Source organism: Kryptolebias marmoratus, linkage group LG22 (assembly GCF_001649575.2).
Source record: "Kryptolebias marmoratus isolate JLee-2015 linkage group LG22, ASM164957v2, whole genome shotgun sequence".
In the NCBI taxonomy this organism is placed as follows: domain Eukaryota; kingdom Metazoa; phylum Chordata; class Actinopteri; order Cyprinodontiformes; family Rivulidae; genus Kryptolebias; species Kryptolebias marmoratus.
In genome coordinates, this window is record NC_051451.1 from 18,484,545 (window position 1) to 18,504,830 (window position 20,286).

Here is a 20,286-nt window from a genome sequence, read left to right on the forward strand (position 1 = left end):
GACTACCTTTTGACCCATTACTACCTATTTTCAGGATTTTCAGTGGCTACTGGTTTTTCAGTCAAGTTTACTGCTAACCAGCAAAACTCAGGTTTAAATCAGAGGAAACAAACATTTTTTTTCTTCTTTTTAAAAACAAACAAAAAATGAGATTATTTTGATGTAGAAATTTAAACACAAAGAGAGGCAGTCATAACCTAAATGTTGTTTTTCAGACATGGATAAACAAAATAAAAATTGTATTAGTTACACTTTTTATAAAATTATTTTTATTTTTTTTATTTTTAACAAGGCCCCAGTTTTAACAAATGACCACCAGGGTTTCTGTGCCTTGATTATCCCATCTCACCTATTTTCCCACATTGCTTGATTAGCTGAACCCTTAAATGATTTAACACACAAACTCTCCATCACACAGTTTTCCTAATATAAATGCCCCTCGGTGGAAATGTAAATGCCAGCATTTAGGCTGTTAGGTTGTTGAACAAATTTAAAAAGCTATTATTTTGTTTCCAAAACCCCCACCTAATTTATTGCTACTCTTTCCACTGATGAGACAATATTTATTGGTAAGAGGGGACTCTAGTCAACCTGAGTTAATATTCTCTGACTCCAGTAAAACTCTTCAAAACACAAGCTCAAGAACATGGATTTTTGAATTTCAATTATTTTTGTTTTACAATCTGTCCATTTTCAAATTGTATTCATGGTATATAATTTTCCCTATTGGCGTTTTTTTTGTAACAGCTTTAAATAGCTGTTACATCATCAAGTGCTCTCAGTTTCCTGCTGAAGGGCTTAATCAAGCCATGTAGCTTTTACAAAGGGATAGAAATGACACTTAATCACATATCTGCAATAGAGCTGTGCCACATCATATTGTTCATGATAATACAGGTAAAATCTTTTGTGCAGTTATAAAAAAATGAACTGTCGCATTACTATATAAACATTGTGTTACAACAATACCGTTCCATAGTATATACAACATGTTGAAAGTAGGTTCACATCATTTACATGCTGACGTATGTAGCAGAACACAGAGGGATGAATTCAGTTTGCACACCATTTCACGTTCCATATCAGTCAATGCATATGTCACATACCCCTCTCAGATCCAGTGGCAAGAGCTACAAATCAAACAAGTTTCAGTGCAGAGACCAAAATGTTGTCTGTTCTCATGTTAAAGTCATATTCCGGTTGAGGATTAGCAGTGTGTTAGCCTCTGAAAGCTACTTCAGTAAAATGGAAGTGTTTGGGCTACAAGGACAGACTTCTAACCATCCACGTACAAACAAAACAAATTTATTTCACCATTTGAAGAAAAAATATACCCCAAAGAATCCCCAAAACAAACCCACTGCACTGTACAACCAGGCAGCTAAGGTGGGCTATGAGGAGACTTGAGCAGCAGCATGTGGTCGAACAGTACAACTGGCCTGAAGTATTACTATACTAATAGGCACACTTTAATGATAAGAAGGCAAAAATGATTATGGGAATGACTAATGTAGATAGATACAACATAAAACATCAAGTAAGGATAGGAGTGGAATAAAAAGAAATAAAACATAGCATTTAAAATAAACTACAATCAACATCTTGTATGGTCAAAGTGAAAATATGTGTTTTAAGAATGAATTTAAAAACAGAGGTACGAGGCCTTCCTAATGTCCATAGTTTAGTAGCTGTAGGAGAGAAAGCATGGTCCCCTCTGAGTGTACGCTTTGTTTATCAGCACACTCAGGAGCAGCTGATCAGCTGACCTGAGTGAACGGGTAGGAGTAGAGGTGTGTAGCAACTCAGAGGTAGAGCAAAACAAGACCATGGAGGGCTTTAAAAGCAAATGATTTTTTAAATGAATTTTAAAATGTACAGACAGCCAGTGAAGTGAAGCTAAATAATGGGAATTGTGTTTGTGTGCCAGTTAATACATGCAGCGGCATTTTTTTCTTTCTGGAGATGAGCAACAGAGGAACCACTAACCTCTATATAAAGAGAATTACAGTAATCCAGCTGAGTGGTGTTGAAGGCGTGGATTACTGTTTCAGAATGCTGCCTAGAAAGAATTGGCTTTGTTTTATCCAGCTGCTGCAGCTGAAAAAAAAAAGCTTGATTTAACCACTGCCCTGATCTGACTGTTGAGCTTAAAACCAGCAGGCACTTGGCTCCAGGGTTCATGACCATTGGCTTAATGTATTGAACCAAGGAAACAATATCCACATGGGGGGTCTCAGTGGAGATAACAAAAACCACCACCTCTGTCTTTTGCTGATTTTTAAAAAGTTCAATGACATTTTTTTTTCTTTTTTTTTTCTATATTTAAAAAATAATTACAGCAAGCTTCTGCTGCAACAGCAACACTAACAAGATTTCAACTTCTGCATTTCAAAAGCCAGGAACTGCCATGGTTGCTACTATTAATTTTGATGTGATTCGCAATCTCATGCGTTGTCTCTTCTTTTATTGAGATAATCAAACTAGTTTCATTTTATCTTAAAGATGTTTTTTCTAAAGATAATGACATGTCTACAGAAAACTAACTTTATTTTTTAAATTACAAGATAATTATGGCTCAAAAACAGTTGTTCTCGTCTTACACCTAGTTTCATCATTCGATTTTGCTGTCATGAAACTTGGAAATGATCTATAACAGTGGTGCATTGTTCGGTGCTCCATGTTCTTTGATGTGACATTTTCAGCCTGAATCACTTGTCAGCAGAACTGTCCTGATTTCTGAAAAAGTACTCCTTTTGCTTCATTGTGATTTTGAAATAATTTATAGCCATTGCAAGAAAACAGGCTTTTTTAGGTCTAAATACCTAAATATATTAACCCATTCCTATGACATAACAGGTTTTGTTATCCTGAGATGATGACTCATAAACCCTTTCATCACAACAAAATGAGTCGTAAGAAAATTAGATAATGCGTTATCTTTAGATAATGTCAAAAATAATTTTAATGTGTCCTCTTGGGTTCCGTACTGAAGTATAACAAATACAGCATAATGTGAAGCCAAAGTTAAGTAAAAATAAACATGAAGAAACTGGTGATTATTGAAGTTTAACTGGATCACTGACACATCAAGAATGGTTGAATATTAAAATGGTTCACAGAACAAAATACTTCCAGAATACAGCTTCCTTAAAGAAGAAGCCAGAGTTTGAGTTAATAGGGTATTAAGGCATCTAAAATGATTATTTTTCATATTATGAGCCTTTATGAAAATGAAAGGATAACTGAGCAGAGATCACACCAAACATCAGTAAACAACAACTAAAAGTTGTTTGAAACCAAGCATGCCCCATTTAAAGCAATGATGTTGAAAAGCAGATGGCTTCTCTGGCTTAAAACTCAGACAACAGCCTATAAAAATGAACCACCTTCAGATTTCCCAAAAATCTAATCTGATCTGGAATCTGCAAATTATGCCCGACTGGGGAAAGATTCTGTCCAAACCCCAACAGACATGGTGGATCTGCTTCCATCATCCCAGAGACGGGCACCACAGGATGTTCCCAGAGGCCCCTTGTTTATATCTCAACAGGACAGACCAAAATGACATCACCCTACAGGTGGTTTTAGAATAAATTCTTTTAAAATCTTTCCTCTACTCCCTTTGCTCAGCATCATGAACTCCTCATGCTCCTATCCAAAATGACATCACCCAGCTGATATCACAGCGCTGCCTTCATTTGTATTCTAAGCCAGTATTACTCAATGTTCTGGTTGGCTGCTAGTGTTATTTTTTCCCCTTCTCTTTTTTTAACCTTGTGTGGTTGGAGGGAGAAAAAAAAACAAAAACCGAACAGTACTTTGTGAACTTTTTAATTATGCCTGGCCTCTCTTGTTAGCAGTGAGGGTGGGGTGTACAGAGAGCTGGTTGTGATAGATCAAAGTGAGGAATGAGAGGTGAGACGGTGAAGGTTTCCACGCGTTAGGACATCCTTCTGTGGACACAATTGCAAAATCTGCTTTTTGTGCCAGCACTACGCTTCCATGCACCAACACCAAGCACTCTGTGTCTGGTTAATGAGTCATGCTGGGATAAACACTTCCAGGTCATGGCCAGCTTTATTCCATCTGACAGAGAGGGGAAGTCCAGGTGCCAAGGCGCAACTGTGCCACATGCTGGAATACTTTGTTATAATGAGAGAGAAAAATCGACTGACTCACAATACATCATCATATATTTTGACGCAAAGCAAGGGCTTGATCCAAGAGTCATTTGTTTAGAGCGCTTGGGCTGAACCCAACAAAACATGCTTGTTGAAGTTCCACCACCTTCACTGTGCTTTTCATGCACCATAAATGTTTGGTTAGACTTTTTCAGGACTGCACTGAAGATGAGAAGATGGGAAATTGTTCCTCTGCAGTTTGATTACAAGAATAAAAGTTGGACCAAAAGATGGGAAAGCATCTTGGATTACATTTCCCTCTAATCCTGCTATTTTGTCAAAATTTGCTGTTTTTTTGTTTAAGCTTTGCACATTTACATCAAAGTTGTCACAATGTTATGAAAGTTTGTTTTTGAGTGTGTCTTGAATCTGTGACATGAACATTGAAACAACCGTGAAGCACAAAATGTTCCTAAGTGAAAGCTTGGTGTCAAGATGAGATTTTCCCATCAGAAACCTGTGTGAACGAGATGTGCATGCACGTGCTATATGTTCCTGTGTTGAGGCCCACAAGCTGTCATGTCAACAGCTATAAATTCCCTGAACACAAGAGGCCATCATGGCTATCGTTTTACTGACACACCTCATTATAACATGTCAGCTTAGCTGCTATTAAATCATTGTTCACAACCATTTGTGACAATAAGATGGAAGAGGCCTTGGCATCAAAACGCAATATATAGCAAGGGCAAAAGTGTTTAATGCTTCTCACACTCAGGTGTCATGAGGGTCTGTTTTAAATGAGCAACTCATGGCTCCAAGTTTGACAAGTGAATTTGTTTCTATCTTCATCTGCCCTACGGTCCACCTAGGAACACATGATGTCAAAGCTTTTCTGAGCTTCAGTTGTCATCCACAGCATAGATGTAAAAGTCTCTTTTTTTAATGCCATTCATTTTTTATTACACAAAAGAGAGCTAAAACAGAAATGTAAGGTTTACCAGTTATTTTGAAAATTGACAACTAAATAAAGAGGTTTTTGCACAACGTTTTTGCTCAGTAGCAAAGCCCTTGAAAGAGTGCACACACAGGTTCAGTATATTTGCTCAGGGAAGACACTTTAATGGCCTTTGTTGAAATAAGTTCTGATTTTGAAAAACATGTTTCAGATGGCGGAGATGGTCCATAAATCTGCAGGGTGAGGGAACAACAAAATACTTTAGAGCACCAGTTACAAAACGAAAGGGGAAAATTCAATGATCTGCAACAACTAGTCTAGGAGAGGAAGGTCACATACTGCATGTCTTGAATCTTTTGGCAAACCGCAAAGAGCCCTGCTCATAGATGAGGCCAAGTTTACTTTTAATAAATCTTTCATCCAAGGTGGAAAAACTTGTGCAATAAAAAGACCTGTGGTGGATTGAAATCCGAAGTTGAATAATTAAAAATTTGCTGCCAGGACATGAAGGCACAGTGAAAAAGCTGCATGCTAACAGCAATTCTATTGTTTTCTGGCCTTGTTGCATGAGCTAATATCTGAGTTTCAGAATGCCAAATGAGAACATTACCAAAGCTTTGACTGCTGAAATATTTTATTCCCAATTTGTAGAAGGAAGTCAAGCATTACATTAAGTCTGTCAGTAAACAATACTTTCCACTGGCCCTAAAAGCTGACATTAGATGAGCACCAGAACATTAAATAGCTGTAATTCGATAATATCATCATTGCTGGACAAAAATGCTGTCTCTATTTTATCAATTTCATGTTGTTGTTTTTTTTTTGTTGTTGTTGTTCTAAGAAGAGTTTGAGACTTAACCTTGTAACTCTAGAAACATTAAACAAGATGCTATGAACAAGATATATTCATTATTTAATACAGAGGTAATATGTATAGGTACACATTTTTCTTTGCATACGAATCAATACATCTATAAAACTTTAATGACTTACTGTTATCCGTCTATGGATCTGAACACATTCACAGACAAAATACAGACTACTGCTACTCTGAGTAAAAAAAAAAAAAGTATAAAGAGTTTTTTTGTCCCCCGAAATCTTGCATTTTTGGAGATACAAGTTTGTGTTTGACAAACAGTCTACAGTAATCTAATCTGCCTTCCTTCCTATTTGTATCTTTTTGGGATTTAATGAATTATTGTAAAGGAGATTAAGCCTTCTAGTGCATTTTATTTCAGTTTGAGTAGTCTCATTTTTTTACCAATCGATGCTTGTGTACCATTTACTTTTACTTGTGACATTAAGTTATTAAAGCAGAGAATTCCTTGAAGAATGCTTATTGCAAGCTGCCTTTCATGTCTAATTTTAAATAACAACCTTTTAATGAGATGGGATGGAGTTCTAGCTATTTTGGCCATCCTGAATTAGGTTGACTACGAAGGTTAATCAGTTATTGATGTACAATAAACAATTACTTTCTGAATGCTTCATTGAAATTTGTCCAGTCGCTCAAGAAATATTTTACTAACAGACAGAGTTGACTCCAATAGTTAATGATAAAGTTTTAAACACAGATCTCACGTGATCAGCCCAGAGTAAAAATTGGGTATTGGGTATACTGAGTCGCAGTCATTTTTGTCTTTGCTCAGATGGCTTAGTGGTGGCGGCCATATTGAATGTGGTTAACTTCAAAAGGTAATCATTTGTGCATCCAATCATTACTTTCTGATAGTTTCATTATATTCTTTAAACTTTTTTGTGAGAGATATTTTACCAACACAACAGACAAACGAACACACGCACGCACACACAATTATCCATTGGTGGGTGACAATAAGGTGGTAAGAAGCTGCTTTAAACAGTAGCCAAAAATTGTATCTTACTTTTATCATTCCCTGATAGCAGTAAAGTATGTCTGGAGAATATAAAAAAGTTAAAACTTAATAATACATTCATAATATATAATACATAATACATTTTACTTTAATATAAGAATGAGCCCCATTTTTAAGCTTCTTTTGATGCACAACCTGCTCCAACGCAAGTGTCAAATTTACCAGCATGCCCTCTGGACTTTTAAACAGAAACTGTCAAAATAATTGTATTTTCTTTTTATTACAAGCCACTTATAGACCATTTTAGCAGCCAACTAAGCATAGCAAGCACAATTCATCCAAACAAGCTGATTGTTTGTCATTTACCAGTGCAATAGCACCAATGTTAGATCTTATATCCAGAATATTCTCTGAACTCTTGAGCAAAATGAAGCCAGTCAAATATCTCGTCTGTTCTCTTTTAGGATACTCTTTGTCTCCCTGCCACATCTGCCCTATGTACCTTATGGCAAAAGTGTTTTTTTTTTTTACTCCCTTCTTTTAACTTTCTTCAGACTTTATCAAAGTAAACAACACACCTCAGGGGTGTCTTGTTATCTAGTTGTTCATCTGGTACAGTTAAGCAAAACATGATTCTCTTGAGATGTCTGGATGTCTGCCAGGCTTGAAACTAAAGTTTCAAACTATGGTTTCTCAGATCCTGAATGCTTCACAGTAGTTTGAGGCCCAGGGATGTGCATAATGAATATCAGCGTGTCATCAAAATACATCAGAAGCTGAAGTTAACTTATTATAGAGTACAGGTAACAAGCTGCAGTTGGGTTAGTGATTATAATAAAATCTCCTACTTTGAGACCAAACACCAATTTAAATTTTTCTTAGTAGAAAGCACTGATCATTAAAAATAAAATCTGCATCTGTTTTTCCACAAAGTTTTAACAAAATCATCTGCAGAACCTGACCACACCTATCAAAGCTTTTTATATTCCAGCCTCACACTAATTTGTCCAATCTCCCATCTTCATTAGGAGACATCTCTTAGCACTGATTGCTTTTTTTACCTCCACTACTATCTCTTCTTTTAGATTTCATCCATTACCATTTCATACAGGGGTGCTTTATAATGTTGGAGGAGACCCCTGTAGCTCCCCATCTTGTTCTCATCCTTGACCTTTCCTCTCTACATTCATCTCCCCATGTCCTTTTTTTATCTCTGCTTTTTTATTCCTCTTGTCTGAGCCCGCTCTCTGTTCTGTCTTCCTCTTTAAACCCTCCTGCCACCTCGGGTAGCATCTCTATCTCCCTCTCACGTCACTTGGCAGCAGGCAGGAGAGTGCTTGTTACTCTTGTGGCTTGGTTTAGCTGCAGCATAGGAGGCAGACCTCACCCAGCCTCTATGTTCCATCCATCAACCAGCCTGCAGAGCAAGCACGCCAGCTGACACCACCCATTTTCTTTTTCTTCATGTCAACACCTTTAGAAGGCCGCCACACCACGGGATCCGCAAGAGGAGATGGTATAAAAACCAATGGAACATTTCACTCCCCTTTTTTTTTTTAAACAGCACAAAAACTGACAGACAAAAAAAAAAAAAAAAAAAAAATAATTGCATCTTTTTTCCGACTGTATTTCACCGACTGCTGAATCCATCAAAAATGAAGTGTTTTTAAAAAAAAAAAAAAAGAGAAAACTTTTGATTCTGAACCAATAAATTTAACAAGGAAAAGGGTTTGTTTTCAATAAAATTAACAGCAAAGAATAAAGGTCTAACTGTTAAAGACTATGACGTTAGCAAACTTCATAGTCTTTAACAGTTTTACACCAGTTTTATTAAGTGAATTAACTAATGCTTATGAAAACAACCCCAGAATATAAATGATGGGAAAGTGTAAAATTCCACAATACGGCCCTCAGAAATGCACAAGCAATTTTAGAGAAATTCCACCACTGTGGAAAAAATAGAGGGAAATCATAAACAAGACAACAATGAAGCTGACAGAAAAAAAGCTACATCTTCCTACAAATGTACAGAGCAAGATATGAGATGGCAACTGTCTAGAAAGGAAAAACAAAGCCCAGAGTGTGAGCATCCAGCACAGACGCTTTCAATGATACACACAGCTTGTTCAAAGTATAATACTGTAAATGACAATGGTCTGAGAAAAGACACGACATGTGAAAACTTATTTGTAATAGAAGATGGAGGAAATTGAGCTTCACCAGAAAAATGAAAAAAGGGGGACTTATGATGAATTGTTCTGATCATACAGTGAAACTGGTGCATTATGAACTTGAAAAGACATTTGTGCGTCAGACAGAAATAATAAATGTAACAGACATCTGGAATCTTTGGGGGTTATTTCATAGCACTTCTAATCATCTCTGATTTCTCTGCAGTCTTGAGACTTTTTTTTGTGGTTGTTTCCTGCGTCTCTCTAGGTTTTTGTCAGTAATCCAACCATGAGCACTGGAAAAGAATAAGTATGAATAAGTATGAAGTAAAGCACAACAGAGCAGAAAGGATAGGAAAAAAAGAAAAGCTGAAACAAGGAAGCACAACACAATCTCACAGAGCTCACAAGAATAATAAAAAGAATCTCACAGCAACACAGATGGCAAATTCAGACAGCAGGAGAAAGCAAAGGTCTATGAGCTAAAAGCAGAACTACTCTTCTGAATCTGACTATCTTCACAGTTTTAACTTTATACCACCAGAATGCATTTTATTGCCTCTTTAGAAATCCTTTTGATCTTACCTAAACCATCTTCTCCACTTAGATTTTAACTAAATCCATTACCCTGCACTAAACTGTTGCCCGATTATCATTGTAGTTTGTGATTACTCATGATTCAAAGCATCATCATCATCATCATCATTTTCATATATCAGCATATTTACAATTTATTCTCCCCCTATCTGCTGAGTACAATCTATAAAAACAGTCACCAAGGCAATGATGAAGCTTCGATGAATTTACAAATCTCTTCCACATCTAAAATATTAAAATATTCACAGGGGCATTTGGGGCCTGTGCTGAATTTAAAGCTGTGCTTATTCCTAAGTCCCCAAGTTGTCTCATGTTGATTGTATAAAGGATGTTCAGGAATATAATTGTCCGGATTAAATGCAAACCTATGAGAAGGAAAGATGTCTGCAGAAAACTAAGTAGATGTTCACCAAAACAAAATTCAATGGCACCAAGGAAGAGACCAAAGCAATATGTCATTAATGAGACTTAAAAGCCTTGATGTATTCACAACCTGTGCACTAATTTATTTGTCAGCAAGTACTTAACTTTTAGATTTATGATGGAGTGTTCGCAAGAAGCTAATTGGAATGCAAGTGATGTTTTTGACCTACTGTTAGTTTATGGCTTTTTTCTGCAGCGTTTGCTCACAACACACTGAACAATTAAATGAGTCAGTGCAGAATATTGGTGGAAAACAGAGGAGCTAAAGTTTACTGAATGTAAACAATGTTTGGGATAGAAACATGTAAATTTGATATGTATGCATGTAGATGTACTTTGTATGTCTGCATTGTAATCTACCATCTAGACAAATATGTGCACAACCTCACTAGATTGTCAAAAGATGTCTCTGAAAGAATTTACTTTGATTCCCCAGCAGTTTTAAATGAATTTGAGCTCTAAGTGCAGTAAAAGTAAAGTGTAAACATAGATTTCAGCATATATTTTGCAAACAAAAAAGCAGACAATCATGAATTACAGTTAAGTAGCTGACACTTTCTTATATTAACAACTGAATATCAGCCCCTTGTTTTTGAACACATTCATATTTACATTTTGTGTTTGAGTGGAAAAATCTTCAACTGTTCTTGACGGAAGATTAACTGTCAGGCATGTTTGCGGGGCCGAACAAGGCACTCGTATCACTTTCACTGAGATATATTTTTCACTGCCTTCAACACTTCCTGCGCCACGCAAGCACTTTTCCTCCTTCATACCAAAGCACAACAACAAATTATTCAACAAGGTATCACCAAGTGGTTATCAGGGAAAACTGCAAACCACTGCAGGAAAACCCCACAACCCTGTCAACAGAGTTCATTGAGACTTTATTATATTTATTTACTTTTTTTAGATGCAGCAGTTGTGTATCTCAATAAACCTTTCACTTAAAAGTGCGCTGAAATAGAACTGGTTCGTTGGGATTTTCTGGCTTAAACATTTATGAAAAAAACAAGCTTATTATGTAAATGTTGGACAGGTTAATGGTTACTTTCAAATTAGGATTCTATAAGTTTTGCTGAACTAAAAATGACCTCTACAAACTTTTCCTCAGCTTATGTGCTGTGCTTTTGATCAGTCCAGTAAACAAAACTGTCTCGGTAATGTGTTAAGGGATTTATGAATGATTTATTGTTGAAATAAAGACACTGCTGGTCAAAGCTCTACTTTCAAATATTCCAGACAGTCGTTTGTCTCTTTCCAAGGTCAAGAAAAATCAAAAGGTGAAACACATCAGTCTCACCTCTGCCATATGCTTTGGGATTTGTCTGAGGTCAAAGCAGTCCCAGACAAGATATTGGATCAATATTAAAAGAAAATGTCTAATAAAAACTCAGAAATATGTCTCTCTTCATTTTGTTTTTATATGCTACAGTTGTGCTGATGTACAACTTGATCAGCGGTCACGTCAGGGGTGTCAGAAAATGTGTTTGTTCAGAGATCATCATCTTTATTTTATAAATGCTTGTTTTCTCCTTTTGCTCTCTGCCTTTGCTTGTGCTTCTTGAGCCCATCATGACAACAAAATGCTCAGTGATAAAACCTACCTGGTGGATGAAGACCTGTGCACCTCGGGGGCTCATGAGCAGCACGGCCCGTCGTAAAGTGTCCCGGTATCGGTTGAGCTCCTCCGTGCGCATGGTGTTGAAGAGGTCAGTAAATACTCGGCTGACATTGCGGTCCACCCTCTGCAAGGAAACGTCCAGGCCAAGTCGAGAGGACTGGTCCATAAAGGTTTGCAAACCTCGGATATCTGATGGAGGGAGAAAAGATAGTATAAGGATGTGAAATGGGCAGAAACACAAACAGCAACAGAAGAACTCTTCAGGCAGGTGCTGCCTCAGCCCTGGAGCATTAAATCACGACTGTTGGTAAACAGCCTGCACCTTCAACACCTGCACCAGCACACTATATTTTCAGGCTTTGTTCCAAACGCTTCAAGGCAGATTTTATTCTCCGCTCCTGATGTAAAGCGTGACAAAACAACAGGCACTTTTCTCTTTCTGTTTCCTGGGGTTTACAGAATATGAACCTCCAGGCAGGTGTTGCTGTCCCTGCAGAGAACTTTGCGCATGTGTTTAGTTTAAGTATACTGGAAGCCACTTTAAAAAAAGGACTGCACACACAAATCAAAGGCGATATGCAGCAGAGGGCTCACAATAAGCACAGCAATCCCAGCGGTCACAGGGAGAGCAGCTGCCCAGCATGTGCCAAGTCACGCTGCATTGTTAATGGAAGCTTAGAAAAATCACTTAGACCAGACTTTTTTTTTTATCTACAGTGAATGAGTGGGTGTATGTGTGCTCTGCAGTGTTGCATCTCTGAAGGTGTGATGAGTCATCAGTTGCCCCACTGCTTTATTGTAAAGCAGTAGATAATAATATATATATACACACACATACATATATATACACACACACAGAGTCAGAACAGCAAACTGGCTCGTATGCTCATATAAATTCAAACTCACATCCCACATTTACGCACTAAGAATGAATGGATGCTGTTTGAGGCCTAAAGCAAAGCAAACCAAAGCTTCTTTTAGGTGGAAATTAGAGCAGTTAGATTACCTGGTCTGAGTAACATACTGCTGCATCACTCTGTTATTGGTCAGTACCTTGGGCAAACTGAAATAGCAACAAGACCATGTGGAACAAATCAAAAGAATTAGCTGCGATGTTGCTTTCCCCCCCCCCCTCTTGCGTTTTTTTTTGTTGGGTAACAAATCCTCACTGTTGCTCCTGGATTCTTCTCAGAAAAAGAAAAAAAAATGTTCAAAGGGCAGAACAAAATGTGAAATTAAATCATTCATCATTTTGAAGTGTCCCTTCAAATCTCCTACAGCAACATTCCTTAAAAAACTTCCTGCATTGCATGTAAACGTGCACACACACACACACACACAGACAGACAGACCAGTTTCTTTGGTATAAATTGAAATGGTAACCCTTGGTGGGATAGTTGATATACAATTTAAAAAAAATTATTTTGAGAAATTCTTAATTTTGTTAGAGTAAAAACAAAATATTCAATTTAATCAGTACTTTACATTTTGTGTCATATCTTGATTCTTGGAAATAATTTTACTTTCAAAATGTATATACTTTTTTATAAACGATACAAACCCACCATTTTAATTCCAAATGTAGTCATCTCCACCAGCTGTCTGAGTTTTAAAACAGCCAGATTCATCATCATATTTTTTTTTGGATGCATTCTGTAAACCAAGAAGCAGTAATGATATTGCTGCTCAATTTTTGATATCAGTTCTGCTGTGAGATCCGCTCTATTGGCATTTCAAACATCCAAATGTTTGGTGGTCAGCTCTTGCTATCCCTTGATCTGTTTCCAGAAGATGATTGAATCACAAACAGAAAATGACAAAAATGCAGACAAATGTGCAACTCTACACTTCCTCAGCACGAACCATCTGTGTTACATGAAACCTTGACGGTGAAACTTTTAAAAATTTGTGGCAACTCAATAAGTCAAAGTGATTACCAACTCATGCAGATGATTTATTTGTGTCTGAGTGGTGAAGGTTTCCAATTTGACGTGTCACCTCAAATCTGAAAAATGTGTCAGATTATTATTCACACTAATTTCTAAGTGTCTTATTATGATTGGGTGCTGTATAACCTCTAAATTTAGTCATTTAAATTGCTTTATTTCTTGGTAATAAACAGAATTCTTTAATGTCTTTAAAGAATTAGATTTGATCAGCATGCTAAAATTGGGATAATTAAATGACACTTCTGTAGCAACACTGGCTGTTGGGGAAAACCCTGTACAACATCAAATGAAATATTTTTGTACAAACAAGGATTTATTGTTATGTGAAGAGCCAACATAAAGCTTCCATGCAATAAACAGCTCCAGGACTCTGATAGAAATATTGGACTTCAAGTCAATGTTCCAAACTCGTAGCGGGCTTTGATCCGGCGGGCAGCCATCAGCGATCGAACGGGCTGCAGAAAAGAGGATTAACGAGGTATTAAAAGTTTGATTTCTGGACATGTTTATCCAAGCATCATTTCTGAAAACTGACCCTAAAAGTTTTAGATTTAAAAACTTAACCATGCTCTGGTTCTTGCGTCAGCCTTCGCTCTCACAAACAGCTGCTAACTTCCAGTTCTTCATGTCTGTCTTTTTCCTTAATGGTATACAACAGTTTCAGAAAGCACAGAAAAGTTAGACTGAAAGAAATACTCCACAACAGAATGCTTTAATATGCTTTTTCATTTTCATGGTCAAATACGGCCCCCTTCTTTACTGGTGATGATCAAAGACTCAGAAGTTTTTGCGAAGCTTTCAGGATGTGTTGCAGTTTAAAACTATGAAAAATGGCCTCTAGCAATTTGTGTTTACTCACCATTTAGATTAATCTGTTATAAAATAATCACTGCTGTTCTTGCAACAATATTAGTTAATTATAACCAATATATATATATATATATATATATATATATATATATATATATATTTCATATTTTGAAGTGTAGCAAGCACTCAGTGTGATAAACTGCCACTCCAACAATTAGAGCAACACAGACAGCAGAAATATTTTATTGCTTCAGTTTTAATTTTTCCTTCTTTAGGGGTATTACAGATCTATCCTTCAAGTCAACACAGTATTTTAAGTTAAGTACAATATTTGTTTTCTAAATAAAATAACAGCAAAATAAAGCTTCATAGTTATGAGGGCCATATATCATTTCCATGCAGCAATAAATCTATTAATATGAATTTCTGCTTGAAGCATCTGTCAAGAAATGGTACATTTGTCATAATTTATGAGTGCTGCTTACAAGTGAGTAGAATGTTTGGAACCATTCAGTTTTTGTTCTTGCCAGTCATTAAGGAAGAATAAATGATCAATTTAAAATCATCAGCAACTGGGATTTTGATTCCAGTCATCAATACAATAAAGTTTTATCAAATCAGTACAGCTAGGTCAAACAAGGATCTCAAACTGGGATCTAAAACGTAATAAGAAAATGGCAGAGAGATGACAAAGTGGCTGCTATAATGCACCAGAGGCCCACCAAGTAACAAAAATTACCAGCTGAATTACTATTGATTTGTGCTGCAGTTGGCACCTAAAAATTCTTTGTTTAATTTTATTTTTCTTGTAATAATCTTTGAAAAAGCCTCTACACAAAAAAAAACCAACAATGGCTGTAAAATTCTCAATGTGAAAGTGAGGGAAAAGAGGAGGGAGGCAGCAGACAAGCAAGAAAAGACAGACTTAAATCATTAAAAAAAGAAGTGTGAGGAAAAGTCTTGATGCCATCCTCCTTTTTTTCTTCAAAATAAGCATATTTCATAAAGGATATCAAACAGATTGTTAGGGTTAAAACATTGATGTCATTTTCATGTGGGGGTTTGCCATAAAGTATAATTAGATGTATAATTATTTTGCACATAATGTGAATGTACAAAACTGGTCAACATTATTGGCATCCTTATATTGCCAAGCAAACATCTAAAAAAAAAAGTGTTGAAATTATTTTTAAATAAATAATTTTCCTTCATCTTAAAGTTATTCATTAGTACCTTCTGCGCCAAATGGCCCTTTTCCAATAATATCCTCATGAAGATAATTTGTTAACAATGACAACTTTAGATGTTTTTTTTTTATCTAAAAGTTTTCTTTTCAGCCTGCCTGCTGGCAGCTTTTACCACTCTTATCACTAAATTATTTAATAGAATTTAGAGTCACGACTTGTTAAAAAGGACAGTCAAAACAGTCCTATCTTTTTTCATCCATGCCGTTTTTTTCCTCTTTTTGTTGAACGAGTACTTCAGGTCATTACTGTGCTGAAAAACCAAAAAGCTTTGCCTCAAACCAAGTTTTATGACTTTGGGTACCATTTCAAAATGGTAATCTTCTGATTTCGTCATCCCTTTGATCCAGTTCCATAAGCAGCAAAGCAGCCACACAATGTGATAAAACCTTCAGCATGTTTAGTTGCTCTTTTGGGGCTTGTTACTGTAACTGCCACACTGCATGTAAAAATGCATTTTTGTTTTCTCTGTCCTTCTAATACTCTAGAAAGTTTGGTCAAACTATGAACATCTTTTGCAAGCAACAATTGTATCCTCCTCAGTCTTTATCATGAAAAACAACCATCTTCAATTTTGTCCTTTCTAATGCAAAAAAAACACTAATATTTATCTGATTTAGGTCAAGCAAACACAGAAATCAGATGCAAGTCTTACTTTTTTGTTTTTGACTTTGTATTCTAATTTCATGACCAATATGTCAATAATCTTGCTCCTTTACATTTTTAATTAGCACTTTAACTCAATATTTGATTCAGGTACGATGTGTGCACATTCCTACTCATCTGATTATAAGCATGCAAAGCATGTGCCATGAAATGGGAAGTGGAGGTCAAGAAACTGCACTTTGCAGACAAAAACATGACATAGAAAAACAAGTTTGTGCACAGTTACAGAATCTGATGGCAATAAGATAGCAATGTAGCTGAACATCTGTTGCAGTCTATAGTGTTGTCAAAGACAAGTACAAACTGGCTACTCAGGGAAAAAAAGAAAAAAAAAAAAAAAAAGAGTAAAATCACAGCATGACTCTGCACCAAAATTAGATTTTAGGTCCAAGTAGGACAGATACATTTACCCTGAGTGTACTCAGTTTCTTTGATTTTAACATATTACAACTAAAACAAAAAGCAAGCAAAGAGAACACTTGTAATGGAGATGTTGATGAACAAGTTTTGTTTGGAATAAAACCATAATTGTAACATATGTAGCAGAACTCTGTTAATGTAGCTGTTATGTGGAGTTTAGACTGATTCTAATAATGACATCATTTTCACTGCTTTTAAATAAGTCTGAAAATGAACATCGTCAAAACATTACCACTGGTGGTAAAACTGACACTGTATGGGCAAAACATTTACGACCTGGTGTCATTTACTTTTTTCATTACTCTGAAAAATGCAAGCATGTGAAACTTAAAAAAAAACAAACTTAAACAATGTGAAATTAAACAGCTGAAATACTTTACACTTCAATTGTGAAAATATGAGACCACCGATGAAATGATGTTAGCTGCAGCCCTTTTGGTCACATCTTTCAATAATAATCAGTTGACAGTAAAATTTGGACATATGGCTTCAAATATGACCGATAAATCTAATTTTCTCTGGCAAACCAGTAATCATTGCTATCCAAAGACCTAGAAAAAAAAAACTTTCTGTCCAAGACCTACATAATAAAACTTAAAAAAAAAATAAGGGGTCATACTGTCATACTGTACTTGTATGTAACATATGTGACCCATTTTAATCAGTGAATTGTCAGTCCTAAATATCTTATGGTATTTGTGTAAAAGTGGTAGAACTTAAAGCAAGGACGATGACAAATGTATGAAACAGTGTCTTTACACAGAGGCATCCTTGGCGCTCTCCAATTTTCATGTTACCCTTAATAGACTTGCTATGAACTCTGCATGAGATACCCTTTGTGTTTGTCTATGTTCTGACTCTGCCTGTTTTAATAAATGCATGTTTTACATCAGGAACCACCTCCTGCTTGGGACCAAAAGCAGCTTAATCAATCCTAAACCCATTACCAGCCTAATTTTCTCCTCCTCTAAAAAAAGAGATGGTCACCATGGGGAGGACAGAGACGGATGCAGCTGCTCGGCAGTCTTTACTAAGCACAGGTTAACTCAGAACAACCTGCAAAGAAACCTATTAATGGCCATGAAAATTGAGCCTTGTTTAAGATTTTCTATAATTGTGCATGATATGCCTTTTATGCTCTTCTTTTGATAAAATTACAATTTTCCAGCCGCTTGTTTGCAGATAGTCTACCCCCATCTTTCCACCCCCACATAATCAATAGGTACCTTTTATTCAGATACGGACAACAATGACTACTGTGGTAAATACACTTTAAACAACATTTACAGTTCAGAGATTTTTAAAGCAAATTTCTTAAACCATATCAGCATCTCTCAGAAACTCAGCTTGGGTCCATGAGTTCTTTGAGCTAATTTATAATGTTATTTTTTGAAGGTCTTGCATTTCTTGACGGAATGCATATTACCTGCCACTTTTTATGCATGATGTTAAACTAAGATTATTTGGGTTAATTCCAAAAGTTAATCAGTTGTAGATGAATATCAAATGATTACTTTTTGAGAGTTTCATTAAAAGCTGTGGTTTATGATATAATTTTGATAGGTGTTGAATAACAGGTAATGTCAATGTTTTAAGCGCAGATGTGCAATGTGTAGTTCTTAGGGTATGTATTGTGAATTAGTCTCAAGTCCTACTATACCAATTTTGTAGCTAAATATATCTAAAATGGACTGAATTATAGTCATTAGGTGTATAAGATCAGATGGCTGTGGATGTGGTTCTTAGTTGGGTTTACTTCAAAAGTTAATTAGTTGTAGATGTGCATTCAATAACTACTTTCTGAAAGTTTCACTAAAATCTGACCAGTGGTTCATAAAATACTTTGCTAACAGACAGAGTTGACTCTAATAGTCAATGGCAATTTTTAAAGAACAGATCTCATTAAACAGTTAGCTTTTTAATGAGGGGGAATGATGTTCAGCTACTGCTGCGCTAAAGTTTAATTCAATATCTATAGAAAAAACTGAGTTATATTTACTTTTGTGTTTTTGCTAAGGCTGCTTAGATGTGCAGCTATATTGAATTGGATTGAGTACAAAAAGGTAATTAGTTACACATTTACTGATTACTTTGAGAGCTTCACTAAAATTCATTCAGTGGCTCATGAAATATTTTGCTAACAGGACAGACAGAAACAGCCATGCACACAAGAAAACTTTATACCCCGTTTGCCTTTGGCGGCAGGCAGTGACATTTATTTGTCCTTACCTTGAAACACCTGAATGTGTTTCATTCACCTCATGTTGATTTATGTCAGCCACATAAAACAAATCACATTCATCTTACAGGGAAGTCCCTCTATTAGGATAATAAGCAGCTCTTAAAAAAAGATATTGTGCCAAACTAAAAAAATAAAAAAATTGTAGACTCTCTTCTAAATTGCTGGGGAACATGTTGGGTTGATAAATCAAGCAGAAAACATGTTGAGTTAGCCTTTAGAAAAATATTGATAGAAAAGTGATTGCTTAAACATCCAAACAATTGAATTTCAACCAAAGGACAACAGAAGAAGTTGTTTGTTGATTAATTTTTTATTAGATATTCGAGTTCTGTGAGAGGAATACCCACAAGTAAAAAAAAAAATGATGTCTGGTTTCTACTGGATTTTATCAAAAGTTTGTTTTTTGTGGAAATGATAAACTCTTGAGGTCACCGTCTTTTCTTTTTTTTTTTCTTTTGTTTGTTTTGTTCTTTTCAAATAAAAATACATTAGACTTCCCTCCAGCAGTGCCAGAGAGCCCAACTTAAATCAACTAAAGAGAAATTAAAAGCAGCAAAACAGTATTAGCTATAAAATGGACAGCACAGAGGATAGAAAAAAAGGACTATAAAGAAAGACTAACAAAGGGGGTAAAAAAAGCTGTGGAGAGTCTGTTGATCATCAATACGCTGTAGGATTATTATATAATTTGTTCCCTCTGGTTTGTCTGAAACCATAAAAAGGCAGAACCATAAAAGAATGGGTTGCATTTATATTACGTCATCCTTCTTCAAAAGGAGCAACGTAGAATAAGTCGATGGCTGTTGCTCAAAATAAATCGTAGAACATGCTTGCGACAGAAAAGTGAAAGATGTGCTGAAAATATACAATGGTAAATGAAAGCTGAAGAGTTGAGCCTTTAGAAGTTGTTTGCATGGAGTGTTTTTTTGTTTTTTTGTTTTTTAGGGAATAGGGGGAGCAGCGACTGATACTTTGTCTGAAACTGATATAACTGGATCGAGCTGGCTCCCCTGACATGCTCCATTACGCCAAGCTATACTCTGCCCCTGAGGTCAGAGAAAACAGTTTAAGCTTCAATACAGGTGCTGGTCATAAAATTAGAATATCATGAAAAAGTAGATTGATTTCAGTAATTCCATTTAAAAAGTGAAACTTGTATATTATATTCATACATTACATACAAACTCATATATTTCAAATGTTTATTTTGTTTAATTTTGATGATT

General features: G+C 35.9%; 1 protein-coding gene across 3 annotated transcripts in view; it reads right to left on the minus strand.

Annotated features, from left to right (window-relative positions):
* grid1a (glutamate receptor, ionotropic, delta 1a) overlaps positions 1-20,286 on the minus strand; it is a 221,555-nt gene that overhangs the window by 64,074 nt on the left and 137,195 nt on the right. For all 3 annotated transcript variants that reach the window (XM_017433071.3, XM_025009280.2, XM_017433081.3), the window contains one exon: positions 11,713-11,918. In XM_017433071.3, coding sequence (XP_017288560.1) covers positions 11,713-11,918 — 206 coding nt within the window. The remainder of the gene's footprint in view (positions 1-11,712; positions 11,919-20,286) is intronic.